At 40.8% G+C, this 14,984-nt stretch overlaps 1 protein-coding gene across 1 annotated transcript in view; it reads right to left on the minus strand.

The window, feature by feature from the left end:
- LOC122540843 (cytosolic carboxypeptidase 4-like) overlaps positions 1–14,685 on the minus strand; it is a 244,133-nt gene extending 229,448 nt beyond the window's left edge. The window contains exons 1-3 of the mRNA XM_043677060.1: positions 14,331–14,685; positions 6,099–6,162; positions 397–543 (exon numbers count right to left, since the gene is read on the minus strand). Of these exons, the coding sequence (XP_043532995.1) occupies positions 397–543; positions 6,099–6,162; positions 14,331–14,387 (268 nt within the window). The 5' untranslated portion in view covers positions 14,388–14,685. The remainder of the gene's footprint in view (positions 1–396; positions 544–6,098; positions 6,163–14,330) is intronic.
- Positions 14,686–14,984: the final 299 nt, after the last annotated feature.

Below are 14,984 nucleotides of genomic sequence, written 5' to 3' on the forward strand. Positions count from 1 at the left end.
ATACACAATTACATTTTCTTAACTGTCCTTTCTGCTGTCTTGGCAGATGCTTTGTTGCAATTTCACAGTTACAGAGTCATACAGCATGGAAACAGACCCTTCAGTCCACCAAGTCAATACTCACCATAATCTCAAACTAAGCTCATCCCACCTGCCTACACTTGGCCCATTTCCTTCCAAACCTTTCCTATTCATGAACTTATCCAAATGTTTTTTAAACATTGTAACTGTACCCGAATCCACCACTTCATTCCACACATGAACCACTCTCTGTGTAAAAAAGTTGTCCCTCATGTTCTTCTTAAATCTTTCACCTCTCACCTTAAGACCACATCAATAGCATTTCCTTTCTCAAATGCCAAAATGCAAAATACAACATTAAACTCTGTTTCTTACCTCTTTGTCCAACTTTGACGATCAAGTGCAATAGAGGCAAGAGGACATCGTAATTTGGAGGAAATATTCTGGTCATGTTAATTAGTGTATGCAAGAGTGCCTCACTGCCTCCTTTAGAAATCATGTAACGGATCCTTTTGACTGTCCCTAAAACAAAATGAAGATTAAAAAAACGTAATAAAATGTTAATCTAACATCTTATCATATATAAAGCTTCACATGAGCAAAACCAAGATTTAAAAATGATGCAAAGCAAAGGAAAGAGCAATTAGGACAAATAGCGTAGCCAAAGGAGTTTGTTTTAAAGAGATTCTCAAAGGTGGAGATGTAGAGAAGTAATGGAAGTTAATTCTCTTCACAAGTTGGCATAAGTTTGATGAGCTTCTCTAAAATGTGACCTGATGATGCTGAAGGAATACCAGCCAAGAACCATCTCAGGTTTCTGTTTCTTTGGCATTGGATTGCACTACTTTCGGTCTGAATAGAATGTTTTGTATGTAGGAGGCTAGTGCACGAAGAACTGAATTTGTGCGAGTATGGCAGAGTGATTACAAAACAGAAGGAGTCCATTCAGCCTGCTGTGTCTATACTGGATTTCTAAAGGAGCAATTCACCTGATGCCCTCCCTGGAACCCTTTACCTAATAAACCAATTGCTTCTTGAATGCCCCAGGTGGACTGTCTCCACCATAGTCCCAGGCAGTGTATTCCAGCTCCTAACCATTGTTGCAACAGGAAGATTTTTCTCATGCTGCCATCGTTTTTATTGCCAATCATTTTAAACCTGTGTCATTTGGTTCTCAGTACTTACCCAGCTCGGAGGTTTCTCCATCTCTACTCTGTCCACATCCCTCACAATTCTGAAGACCAACACTCCTCTCAGCCTTCTCTTTCTCCAAAAGAAACTCTTCCCAACTTCTTGAACCTATTTCCATAACTGAAGCTCCTCATCCCTGGGATCATTTCCATGAATTCCTTCTACATGCTTCCTGATGCTGTCCAAATGTGGTGCCCAGAACTGGACACAATATTCTAGATGAGGCTCAACTTGTGTTTCATGGAGTTATAGTGTAACTTCCCTGCTTTTGTACTCTATACAGTACTCCTATTAATAACGTCTGTATGCTTTATGAACTACTTTCCAACCCTTTCCACCACTTGCAATAATTTATGTTGCTATGATCTTCATAGAGACTGGTAATGTTTAGAAAGAGATTCAAACTTCCAGTCACAAGCTGAAATAACACCACAGCTAGATTTTACATTTTAAAGCATTTAATGTAACAAATGGCTAAAAGCTTTAATGCCGAGACACTGCTTTTCCTTTACGAGGCAACTTATATTTCAAACATCAGAGAAGAACAATCCCTTTTTATACTCAGTGCTGATTACACTCTTCACAGAATTACTGTCTTTTAGCAAACGGGTCACAGTTGCGCCTAGCTTCCAATGAGTTAATATACCTCCATGTTACAAAGCACGTCCATGGCTAGTCACTTTCCTCAGTTTTTGGAGAATTTGTTCAACCCACTGCTAGGAGTAAATCCTGTTATGATGATACTTGTTGCCCCTGGCCATGCCAGAACAAATCTCCTGGGATCGGTGCATTTTTTTGACTGGAGGCTATACAACCAATGACCCGTTCCCCCCTCCTGTTCTTTTATAGCATAGTCATTTACAACCCAATTCCTCCAAAACCTTTCTGGGGCTTTGGAGGAATGCACTTTGGATTCTCATTCCCAGACTGGGTACAGAGACACAGGAGAGGTCCTGGCTCTGCAAACCTAAATATGTTTTTCTGAATGTGAATATTTTTCCCCAATGTAATGAAGTCTACAGTCCAGTTCCTTTATTTAATAGAACGTCATTTCTCCTCATGTGTGCATGGATCCTGAGGTCTCACTATGGTGGATACATAGTCCTCAGTTTGTTAAGGGAAAGGGGAATAGGTGCTGGTTGAGGGCGTGAATTGTCATGAGTTAGCGATAAGTTAGCATGCACTTCAATGGGTCAGGGTTACAGGTTACAGAGGCTGGCATGGAGATTGTGGGAAGGCCTAAGAGTGAAGAGATGTTTAGAAATGAATGGCCAAGCTTCCAGTTTTTGATGCAAGGGAAGGCTGGATTAGAATTGGAGAGAGTAACCAATGAAGACTTGAGGAGGATTCCCAAATGTGAGCTGGCATACAGACTAGCACAGGGCTCTGGCATTGTGTCCATTGGTTAAAAAGAGAGATTAACACATAAAGCATTCCTCAAGCCCTCACCCCCACGTGCTCCCCATGCACCAGCTGTGCAACGTATTCCACCTAACGTATCATAGCCCTGCACATACCCCATTCTGAATTATGAACAGAACATCTCTTCACTCTTAGACCCTTCCATAACCTCCATGCCAGTCTCTGTAACCAATCCCAGACACATTAAAGCCAATGCCAACTTATCGCTAACTCGTGACTACCCTCGCCCTCACCCAGCACCTATTTCCCTTTCCCTTAATATCCTGAGGACTATGTATCCACCATAGGGAGACCTCAGGATCCATGCACACATGAGGAGAAATAAAATTCTATTAAATAAAGGAACTGAATTGCAGACTTCATTGCATTGAGAAAAATATTCATATTCAGAAAAACATATTTACCACTTTTGAATTTCTTTGCCTCAATCAGGTCTTATCAAAACAACCATTTCATTCTAATGGACAAGCAATAAATTCATAATTCCGCATCAAAAAGGCCAAAATCTAGTAATCAATTCTTTGTGAAATCAGTCATGCAGCATTAATCCAGTGATGGAAATCTTTAGGCTTATGTCAACGGATAGAGTAAAATAGATTACAGTCTTCTTTTAGACTTTAATGACATGTCTTTCAAAGATTGAAGGGACTGTATTTACTTAAAATGCCTTGACAGTCTTAATAACCCCTGAGTGATGGTTGACAGCTTTTACAGTTTTTATTTACAGCTTTGACAGTTATTTGACAATGAGACTATACACTTTTACGCACATTTATGCCTACTTTTAACAATTCTAAAGGCACCTGACCTGTCTCAGAGGAGATGTTCAGCAGGTTGAACCTGAATTTACAGAGGCAACATTTTTGAAACATGCAAAGATTCTGAGGATGAAAGGTGGATGCGGAAAAGATTTTTCCCTTTGTGGGAGGGTTTAGAACCAGAAGCAAGATTAGAGTGGTGCTGGAAAAGCACAGCAAGTCAGGCAGCATCTGAGAAGCAGGAAAACCAACATTTCAGGCAAAAGCCCTTCAGTACCCACTTCTGTTTAGATCCAGAGGCCACAATCTCAGACTAAGAGATCACACATTTAAGACAACAATGAGGAAGAATTTGTTCTCTGAGGGTAGTGAATACATGGATTTCTTTCACGCAGAGGACTGTCAAGGCTGTGTTGTTAAGTATGTTCAAGGCCAAGACAGACAGCTTTTTAAATCAGCCAGGGAATCAAAGGTTTAAAGAAAAAGCAGGAAAGTCGAGTTGAGGATTGCCAGATCAGCCATGAACTCACTGACAGGCACAGCAGACTCAATGGGCTAAATGCTCCGACATCTTATGGCCTACCTTCCCTAAATGTGTCCCAGAACCAAATCTAAATGATATCATACTTCTTCAAAAAAGGGATACCAAACAAATCCACAACATTCAGACTTCTCTTCCCAGATACTTATTTCTCTATGTCTCTAGAACACCTTGTATCCAGGTATGTTTACTATCTAGTTCCTGTCTCTCTTTGAGCTAGGTCTCCATTTATGCTATAGGCTATACATCCAAATGGCTACCTGCTCCTGACACTCACCAATCTTATTTACCACACTCCACACATTCATATACATGCACAGGAACACTAATTTAGACTTTATTACTTATCCATTACTCTGAATCACCTAATATTTTCTATTGTAGAATGTTGGTATTCCTCTCTAAGATTTGGTCCTGGTTCCCATTCCCCTGCCAAGTTTGGTTTAACTCTTTCAAATAGCACAAACAAATTGGCCCACAAAACAACAGATCCCAGCTCTGCTTGTGCAACCCTTTCAGTCCAATCCCACAGATATCGAGAGTGTGGTGTTGGAAAAGCACAGCAGGTCACGCAGCGTCCGTGGAGCAGAAGAGTCAACGTTTCCGGCATAAGCCCTTCCTCAACCCTTTCAATCCATTCACGCAGATAGCTGGTCACATCATTCCAAGAATAGAAAGCCTTTCCTTCTGTTCAATCACTTCAGTCACACACATTCACCCACCTCATTCTCCTATTTCCATTTAGAGATTTATTTAGTAAAGATTTAGTGGAGATTTATTTATTTACTATTTCTATTTAGTAATTTAGAGATTTACTCTGAGGTCCTGCTTGCTAATTTCCTGCCTAGCATTCTAAATTATGACTTCACGACCATAGGGCTCTGTCTCCCTGGTCATAGACCATGACCATCACCATCTCTGACAGGGTGCTCTGCAACTGTTTAATGACTTGCTTGACCCTAGCAACCGGGAAAGCAACCTGGATTTACATCTGTGGCCCCTAAAATGCCTCTCTGTTCCCCTAATATCAAATCTCCTGTAGCTATTGCTCTCCCAGCTTTCTTTGCGCTCCCCTCCATGTACAGCTTAGGCCAATTGTAGTGCTTTCTGGCTGCACTCCCAAGATGAGCCTGTACTTATATCATTATTTAGAATTGAACACTGGTTAGAAGGTGAAGTATACTCAGCGACACACGTACAACCCCTCCGCCCTTCTCAAATGCCTAGTGTTCCTCCATTCCCTCTCTCCTTAAGCCACAGGTGAACACACCTATAAACATGTCACCTACAAATTTACCACCTTAGGAAAGGCATCAGTGACTGTACAATCTCCAAAACCCAGGCTTCAAGCTGCTGTATCTGAGGAGCCCTCCTGCACATGTGGTTACGCAGGATAAGGTAAGTTTCCCACATGGAACAAGATATACACTGGAGAGCTCACAGCAATGAATTTCTTATCTCAGCTTGCTAGCACAGAGAGGAAGCAGTGTCCTCAACTATTCTCATGCTAAGTCATATAGCAATGTGCGATGTGGGAAATCTGCAATCAGGAAATGGGAGAAGTTCAGACAGATAATCCTTTATTTTGTTTAATATTCTTCTTTTAGGTAAACGGCTTTCAAAATTTGGTCTGTAAGTCCAGCAATACTGAATGATAAGGTTGGTGAAATAATTAACATTTCCTGGCTATGTACTGAGACTGCAAAGACACAGTAAGGTGAACATACCTTTCCACACCATCAACTTCATTAATATCAGATCAGTGAACTGAAACCATTTTGCGAACTAAAATTAGGGGACAGGCTACTGTAAAGAGATCAAAGCATGGAACAGTGGGACTGTGGACTGCAGTTGCAGCCAGCTGTCCTGAGAGTGATAGGATGTGAGTTCCAGTCTCAAATGTGCTACCAGGGAATATATTGAATGAATGCCAGATACTTCCCATACATGGGGAATTACTAACCACAGTCACTTTCATAATTATGAAACTGCATTGTTGGAGACATGTACAATTCCCATCTCAGCTCACAGAAATGAAAGAAAAGGCTCAGGAGAAAGTGATAAAACAAAATTATTCAACCTAAACGACACTAACTGTGACAGCTTTCAACCAGAATTTCCATGCAAGTAATGAACAGCAATTGAATTTTGTGGCACATACTTACCTGCCGATAGCAATTCATCCAGAATTTGCAGGATGCTGAGAGTATTTTGCACGTCATACGAACTCTACAACAAAATAGACAAAAAACATGAAACCTAAACAGGATTGTGTTTGACCTATGCCTTTTATGCAATGAACCCATGGTATAGGATACAATTAATGAGCTTGCTGTTTATTAGATGCAGCTCAGATGGCAACACTTCTCCTCTAAGTCAGAGGGCTGTGAGTTCAAGAACCACTCCAGAACTAAGATCAAGGCTAACATTGCAGTGTAATACTTAAGGAATGCTCCTCTGATGGATGTGTTGTGTTTCAGATGAAACTTTAAACTAAAACCAATTCTGCCCTCACGATTAAAGATCCCACAGGGCTATCTCAAAGAAGATCACAGGAGTTATCTCTAAAGCCCTGGTCAATATTTGCCCCTCAACCAACACAAAATAAACAAATTATCTGGCCATTTTCACATTGCTTATTCCCACACACAGCAATCACATTACCCACATACAACAGACTATAAAAGTATTTCATTGGCTATATTTGTGCTTTAGGATGGCCAGTGGATGTGAAAGGTGCTATGTAAATGCAAGTTTTTCTTTCCAGTGGGACAATAGAAATTGGCTCCAGGTCACTGTTTCAATCAGCATTCTGACATTTGCCCTCATTGACATATATTCTTTTTTTGCTTTTTTTCATTGCCGTTATAGAGTCATACAAAAACAGGCCCTTTGGCCCAACTCGTCCATGCTGACCAGATTTCTTAAATTGAACTAGTCCCATTTGCCTGCATTTGGCCTATATCCATCTAAATCTTTCAAAACCCTGTACCTGTCCAAATGTCTTTTAAATGTTGTAAATGTTTAAATTGATCTGTTTCTAAAATGAGTGATTGCCATGCCAACAGTATATTTTTAAAATAATTGGTCTTTTGTACACAGAGTCTGATTAGAAAAACCAGAATGTGCATTTACATTCAACATTTTGAAGCCTTGGTGCCATTTACCTACATGCCCTTTTCTCTAAAACTTACCCAAGACTTATTTGAATTGACTTTGTATAATGGTCAGTTGACTGTCACAGACTTTAGGCTCATCACCTGGCATTCAAAGCAGAACAACCTCTCACCCAGAACAACCTTAATCAGCTTTTAGATTGAGAATAAACTGCAACCACAACAAATATATAATTGCTGGCCTCTGGAGACCAGCCAACAAAGTACTCACATTCCGTGCAGGCCAACTATCTTTGAAATAGTGCGTTGCCTAATTTCAGACTGTCAATAAGCTGCAAATTTTGCAGCTTTGTTCATCGTAAAACATGCAATGATACGAGGGAAGTACGTTCAGAAATATGTCTCTTAGCACTCTCCAGACAACCAGAGAGCAATTGAGTTTTGAATTATAGAATACATTAGAGATGGAGGCCATTCAGTCCATCAATCTAACTGAGGTAATCAATTGATCCGGCTTCTTCACTCTTGCTGCACAGCTCTCTAAGTATTTTCCTGATGGATATTTATCTATTTTACACCAATTTACCAATCTGCTGATCAATTTGTGTGTTGACAAAGGTTTTCTAATGGACATATTTTTATATTCAAAAACACAAACATTTTGGCATTGCATCAACATTTAGTGACAGCAACTAGCTGGGTCCCAATTTTTTCAAGTAGTTCTCAAGCTGCTGGACTAGACAGGTCTCCATAACTTGGCCAGTCTCTGCGCTAATGCCCGGGATTGCAGCTTCTAAATGCTGGTGGTGGTAACTTTGTCTAGGATGGGAACTTCCAACTACAGTATCCAAAGAGTTCAATCTGGCTATTTGTGCTGACAGTGTTGTGTCACCACTGGAACAGATGATAAATTAAAAAGAGTTGAGTGAATGCTTGTGGAAGAGTGAAGGCAAGTGGAGGATGGAGGCGTGAAATAGGTTGTACTGAATGGGAGACAAGTAGAGTGAAGTGGAAATTTGATAAAGAAAGGCTGAAGGAAAAGGCAGAAACAAATTAGTGGACAGAGGAGTAAAGGTATAATCGGTGCTTAGGATGGGGCAAGATGGAAGAGGGTAGGCATGAAGTCTGAAGTGAAGGGAAATAATGTAAGGCCAAATGGAAGAGGTGTCTTTTAACTGGCTTGTAGGAGAAAAAACACATTGAAATGATTGGGAAGGTGAAGACCAATGCTAACATGAATATCAGGTTGGAGGTGACAATTTCTCTACAAGGTGATGAAGAGATGGATTGTGTACATAGTGTCACTGAACTAGGGCAACAAGGGCAGCATACATTTCTTAGCTGGGAACACACAAGTGGTCTTATGTCGTAGTGCTGTTGAAATTCCATGTGTTGCTTTATTTCTTTCATAACTGGGATGGTTATTAATTGTTGAACGCAAAAGTTATCAAAATCAATTGAGATACAACTTTTAATGTTAAAATTCAAAATTAGCTGAGGAAGCATCCAACCTTCCTTTAATGTTTTGATTTTTGGGGGCTTTTATTTGCATAACTCCTTTCATCCCTACTGTCCACATAAAAGAATATTGTGTATACCCACTTCTCAAATTACAAAGTTTGTATAATTTCTTGCTTTGATGTGTCAAGATTGTTCCAAGGGTTATTGGGCATTTGTGCTGAGTTTTTCAAATGAAACATTGACCAGTTTTAGCTGAATTTTTAAGTTTGGCAGGTGTCATGGCTGCTTTTTGGATTTGCAAACTTCTGCTGTTGAGAAAGGTGATCAACATAAATAAACAGAACCAGCCATATTGCGTTGCATAAGGCTGAACAGGCTGGGGCTGTTTTACCTGGAGTACTGGAGGCTGAGGGGTGACCTTATAGAGGTTCACTAAATTATGAGGGGCATGGATAGGATAAATAGACAAAGTCTCTTCCCCGGGATCGGGGAGTCCAGAACTAGAGGGCATAGGTTTAGGGTGAGAGGGGAAAGATATAAAAGAGACCTAAGGGGCAACATTTTCATGCAGAGGGTGGTACGTGTATGGAATGAGCTGCCAGAGGATGTGGTGGAGGCTGGTACAATTGCAACATTTAAGAGACATTTAGATGGATATATCAATAGGAAGGGTTTGGAGGGATATGGGCTGGGTGCTAGCAGGTGGGACTAGATTTGGCTGGGATATCTGGTCGGCATGGACAGGTTGGACCGAAGGGTCTGTTTCCATGCTGTATATCTCTATGGCTCTATGACTCTATCCACTTATTGTTTAGATTAGATTAGATTAGATTACATTACATTACATTACAGTGTGGAAACAGGCCCTTCGGCCCAACAAGTCCACACCAACCAGCCGAAGCGCAACCCACCCATTACCCTACATGTACCCCTTACCTAACACTACGGGCAATTTAGTAAGAGGCCTAGTGGTATTTCAGACAGTGTCCCTGCCTCTCAGTTAAAAGGACCAGGCTTATGTCCCACTCCCAGGAGGACTTGATGCTCACGGTAGGTTTGTTCAGAGTATTCCTGATGAAGGGCTTTTGCCCGAAACATCGATTTTACTGCTCCTCGGATGCTGCCTGAACTGCTGTGCTTTTACAGCACCACTCTAATCTAGACCCTTGTTCAGAGTATAGCCAAAACAAGTCGAGAATCCTTCCAAAGGCAGGTAAGACTCCTGGTCAGCCATGAGTTGGAATGGAAGATAGAACTTCTACCATCACTATCCACATCTCCAACAATTCCCTGGGCAGAAAACTAAAGTAGGAGTTGACTGCTCCACCGCACCACTGCGGGTGAGCAACGCTGCCTATTTGGGATGCCTCAGGTGCTGCCAGCCAATACTCCAGCAGTACCAACAGTGCCACAACACCAGTAGTGGTGGCTCACATTATTGCAGGTAGACCCAAAAAGAAACAAGACTCTGGACCCAGGAGCGAGGTATGTCTATGGCACTGGGTCAGCGAGGGTTTGGAGGGGAGAGCATTGGAATCATTGGGGGGTGGGAAGAAAGTGGAGGGTAGAATCTTTGGGGTGAAAGGAGAGATGCCTCCAGTAAGACAGCTTTTTGAGATTGTATTCCCCCTTTCTTCCTGCCATTTTATAAATCTTTAGAAAAGGTCTCCCAGGCCAGCTGCCCATGTCAGCCATACTTAGAACGTGGGCAACATATTATCAGGATCAATTGAGCTTTTAATAAGTTCAATCTACCCTTCAATATTATTTACACATGGTTAACGGTCTACTGATTTCAGCATTTGTCCACCCTCTAAATTATGGGGGTGATATTGGTGGGGAGGGGAGTGTTACAGAGGAAGATGGTGGGCTAGCCACCCTGTCTACATTGGATCCCATCCATTCAAAACACACCCACAGGGGCAAGTAACATCCAGCTCCCGGAGTGAACGGTAACACGCCACCACCTGGGTGGCATTTGATTGAGATTGCCAACCAGTGAACAGCTCTCTCAGCTCAATAGCAGCTACAGGCTCATGGCAAGTAGAAACTGTGTTTGGGGTTAGCCTAGAAAGCTATTAGTAACAGGAGCTTTTACTCTGTTAACTTGCGCTGCGTTCCTCGTTTAACAAGTTGCATCTAAAAATCTCATACATGGATAAATCATTGTGAAACACAATGACCAGTGTAATCATGCTGTTTGCTTGTTCTCTCTTGGTTTATCACATATTGAACCTGTTTTATGAGTTTGCTCTTTGTAATGGTTTACATCTCCAGTTGGGGGCCTAGATTATTGGACAGTGAAATCATTCAACAGGTGTACCAAAATTAGATTAAAAATGATTTCATTCCAATCTAATATTTCTGCAGCTGGTCCTTTGCCTCTGCCTTATCCTTTTTCTCCTTCAGGCATAATTTCTACTGTTCTGTCTTGTTTATCTTGGGATGTCTCTTTTTAACTCAAGTATTATACAAGAGGGTATAAAAGAGACATCGGCCTCTATTGTTCCATTGATTACAGAAATTGCCATAATTGTCTCCCTGTTAACAAGCTTGGAGCATATGTTTTCGAATTAATAGGACCCTCGCTGACTGTTTCAGGCATTGATCACAGGCTGCTTATGGTTTTAAATGAAGCTAGGAGTTACACATTTTGCCATGAATTTTTGCAATGTATTCAATACAAAACAGTCAAAATTTCAGAGCTGCTGCGTGAGTGCACTTGACTCAAATTCACTGAAATATTCAAACAGAGTCAGGTAATCTGTCATTGTACTCCTTCATCTTGTTAGAGGAAAGGAGCTACAGAAACAGCTGGTGTTTTATGAAAAAAAAACAGATGAGTACAAACAATAGCAACAATAATTTATATTTATGCAGCACCTTTAACATAATTAAACTTTTCCAGGCACTGAAATGAAGTATGGCACCATGCCAAATGTAAGGAGATAGGCAACCAAATGCTAAGCTAAAATGTTAGGTTTTAAGGGTAATCTTCAAAGAGAACGCCAAGGATTGGAGGTGGGGAGGAATGAGGAGAGAATAAGCCTTTGGGGCCTCAGTAAATGAAGGTGTAGCCAATAATGGTGGAGGATTTAAAATCAAGATTCACAATTTTTTGTTGTTTTCCTTTTCAGATAGACCAATGACAGAATCCAGTTTGCTTTTTTGCAATGATTTCTCTTTTAAGACGCATACATTTTTCCCTTAGTAATCTTTCAAGCCATTGTTTCACCATTCCGAGGATCGAGTCAAATATATCCCAGAACCATGGTCCTATCAAGACCAGCCATAATCCTATTCACACTGGTCTTCATCAACCCTTCTTTGTTTCCAACCTTCATTAATTTCCCTCGCCACCCCTTAGCTCATCTTAGCTTCCAGTCACTGATTCAATGCTGCTTCATCACAATCTCTGCATTTCCACGGTGTTTCTGTCTTCTCATGATGCCTCAGTCCTCATACCTTCTCTGGTTGCCCTGCTATCCTTTGCAGCCTCTTGTGGTTACTCAAATAATATTTCAAGAGACTCAAAGATCCTTTGATTCTTTTCATGGCTTTTTCTGCCTATCTTTTTCTTCTGGCTTTTTGTCTTCTGGCTAAGCATTCTGTTGATCTCTACAAGCCATTCCTATCTGTGCAACTTTAAAACTAATTTGTGAACCACCATTTTATTCATTTTGTTAGGAAATGCAAGTCTTACTCAGTTTCTAATTTAATTATTCCGTCCTCTGCAATTATTTGTACCAGCCAGTTCCTCCTATTTCCAATAACTACTTAAGTTGTTAACCTGTTTTCTGAGCTACAATTTAAATATATTCCCTCTGTCTGCATCTCTTCTGTAGTAATTTCCATTTTTACTGCAAATCTTAGCAGGACTTATACACTTAACGGTAAGGTCCTAAGGAGTGTTGCTGAACAAAGAGAGAGGATTTGAGCTATAGGGAGAGGCTGAACAGGCTGGGGCTGTTTTCCCTGGAGCATCGGACGCTGAGGGGAGACCTTATAGAGGTTTACTAAATTATGAGGGGCATGGATAGGGTAAATAGGCAAAGTCTTTTCCCTGGGGTCAGGGAGTCCAGAACTAGAGGGCATAGGTTTATGGTGAGAGGGGAAAGATATAAAAGAGACCGACAGAGCAACCTTTTCACACAGAGGGTGTTACGTGTATGGAATGAGCTGCCAGAGGAAGTGGTGGAGGCTGGTACAATTGCAACATTTAGAGGTATTTGGATGGGTATATGAATAGGAAGGGTTTGGAGGGATATGTGCCAGGTACTGGCAGGTGAGACTAACTTGGGTTGGGATATCTGGTCGGCATGGACGGGTTGGACCGAAGGGTCTGTTTCCATGCTGTACATCTCTATGACTCTATGACACTACTCCCATTGCCAAGCACCTTAAAGCTTTAGTTGTTAATCTTTATCATCAAAATGCTGCATTTAATAAATACATTATTAAAATATTATAAGATTCATACCTTGTAACTACACCTCTTACTTCCTCTTGCCCTGATGTGTGGTCTTGCTTATTCTTAAAGTTAAAGCTCAACCGATTAGAAGAGAAATTAGGAACGCTTTATCTTGCAAAACTCATTCCGTCGAATGTATGTGCATGCTGTATCAATTGATTTTTACTGGTAAAAGTATCCAGGGATCAGGTTAGTAAATGGAGTAAAGATTAACATTAGCCATGATTAAATAGAATAATGGAACATAATTAAAAGATTAAATGGCCTTGTTTTTAATCTATGTACAATCCCCAATGTTTACAACGAGCACATCTGTATAAATATGGTTTATTCATTAAACATAATGGCCAGTATAACATAACAGTTTCCATAAAGTTAAAAGCCATTGGACAAATAGCACTGGTGACTGGATACATCGAAATTTGGAAAACAGGAGCAGGACTAGACCATTCGGCCCTCTGAGCCTGCTCCACCATTCACCAACTCAATAACCTGTTCCCATTTTCGCCCTGCACCCTTTGATCCCTTTACCCTGAAGAACCATGTCTAACTCCTTCTTCAAAACATTCAATGTTTTAGCCTCAACCACCTTCTGTGGCACTTTCTGAATTCCACAGGCCCACCACTCTCTGAGTAAAGACACTTCTCCTCATCTCAGTCCAAAATAGTCATCAGGAACATCCTTCCTGTGTTTATCCTGTCTATTCCTGTTGGAATTTTATATCTTTCTATGAGATCCCCCCTCATTCTTCTCAACTGCAGTGATCATATTCCTAAGCAATTCTGTCTCTCTTCTTATTGTCATTCCTACCATCCCATCCAGTGGAGATTAATGCCATTATTCACTGAAATATTTGCCAATGAATCTTAAGCTATTTTACCACTTTTGTAATTTGTCAGGAAGCACAACAAACAATAATAGCTGATTAGTAGTCTCTTCCAGCAAGACTTAATTAACAATTTCAGTAGAAATAATCAGGTGAATGGTAGTTTAGAGAAATTTGGAATTATAGTTTTCCCTACAAGCAGAACCATGGTTAATTCACTCAGTGAACATAGGGCCATAATTTTGTTTCTATAAATAATATTAATTTTGAGCAATTTCCACCTAATTTATTCTGTTTCAACAATGTGTCATCTGGAGCGATACGCAAATACACAATTCAAACCTGATTAGGTTTAAGTATGTGCAAACATTCTCACGTTGGAGTAATTTAAAGGTAGTGTTACTTAATGCATTCGAGGAGGACTGTTCACTTTTTCTGAAATTGGAAGCAGTTGAGAAAAGCTACACCTATAAATCTGCTCATAAAAGAGACTTCACTGAATACGAGAAAGGGGCTTCTTACCTTGAGTGTTGAAAGAAGAATTTCCAAGCCTGTTGCATTTCCTGAAGCAGAGGTCATTTCTGCTCTGGTCTTGAACCAACAGAGAGAGACAGAAAAAGTACTTCACTTCCACAACAGAAGCACAAGAGCTCTCCCTCCCTTTCTCTCTCTCTCTCTCTCTCTCTCTCTCTCTCCCTTTTGAAATTGTGAAGAATAAGACTGGCCAGTTGCTTTTGTGGGCAGGTCAGAGGTTGACATCACTTGTCTCTGGCACAAAGGGAGATATCCATTTTCTGATGCAAAAATTTTAATGAGTGCCAAATACAAAATAGCAAAGTGCTGCACACTAAATGGCCAGCCATAGCAACGAAGGACTGCCCCTGCCAAGGAACGAGAGAAGGACAGGAAAGTTGATCTGGCAAACTCGCTGCATTCCCAGCTGAGCTGTTTATCAATCTCAAAGGGAAACAACGTCTACACTTTTCCATCTCTGTCTCCAAATGAAATTAGACACAACGTACTCTGCAGTGTTGTGTTTGGGTAGAACTAATGTCAAACGTACTGATACTGCCCTATTTCACCTTTCCCCCTCTCCACCACCACCTCGCTAACAACAGAATTTAGTGCAAGCAATAAAGACTCTGATAAATCAGGAGGATTGTGACTGCCAATCAA

This window comes from Chiloscyllium plagiosum, chromosome 36, assembly GCF_004010195.1.
Source record: "Chiloscyllium plagiosum isolate BGI_BamShark_2017 chromosome 36, ASM401019v2, whole genome shotgun sequence".
NCBI classification, from domain to species: Eukaryota; Metazoa; Chordata; class Chondrichthyes; order Orectolobiformes; family Hemiscylliidae; genus Chiloscyllium; species Chiloscyllium plagiosum.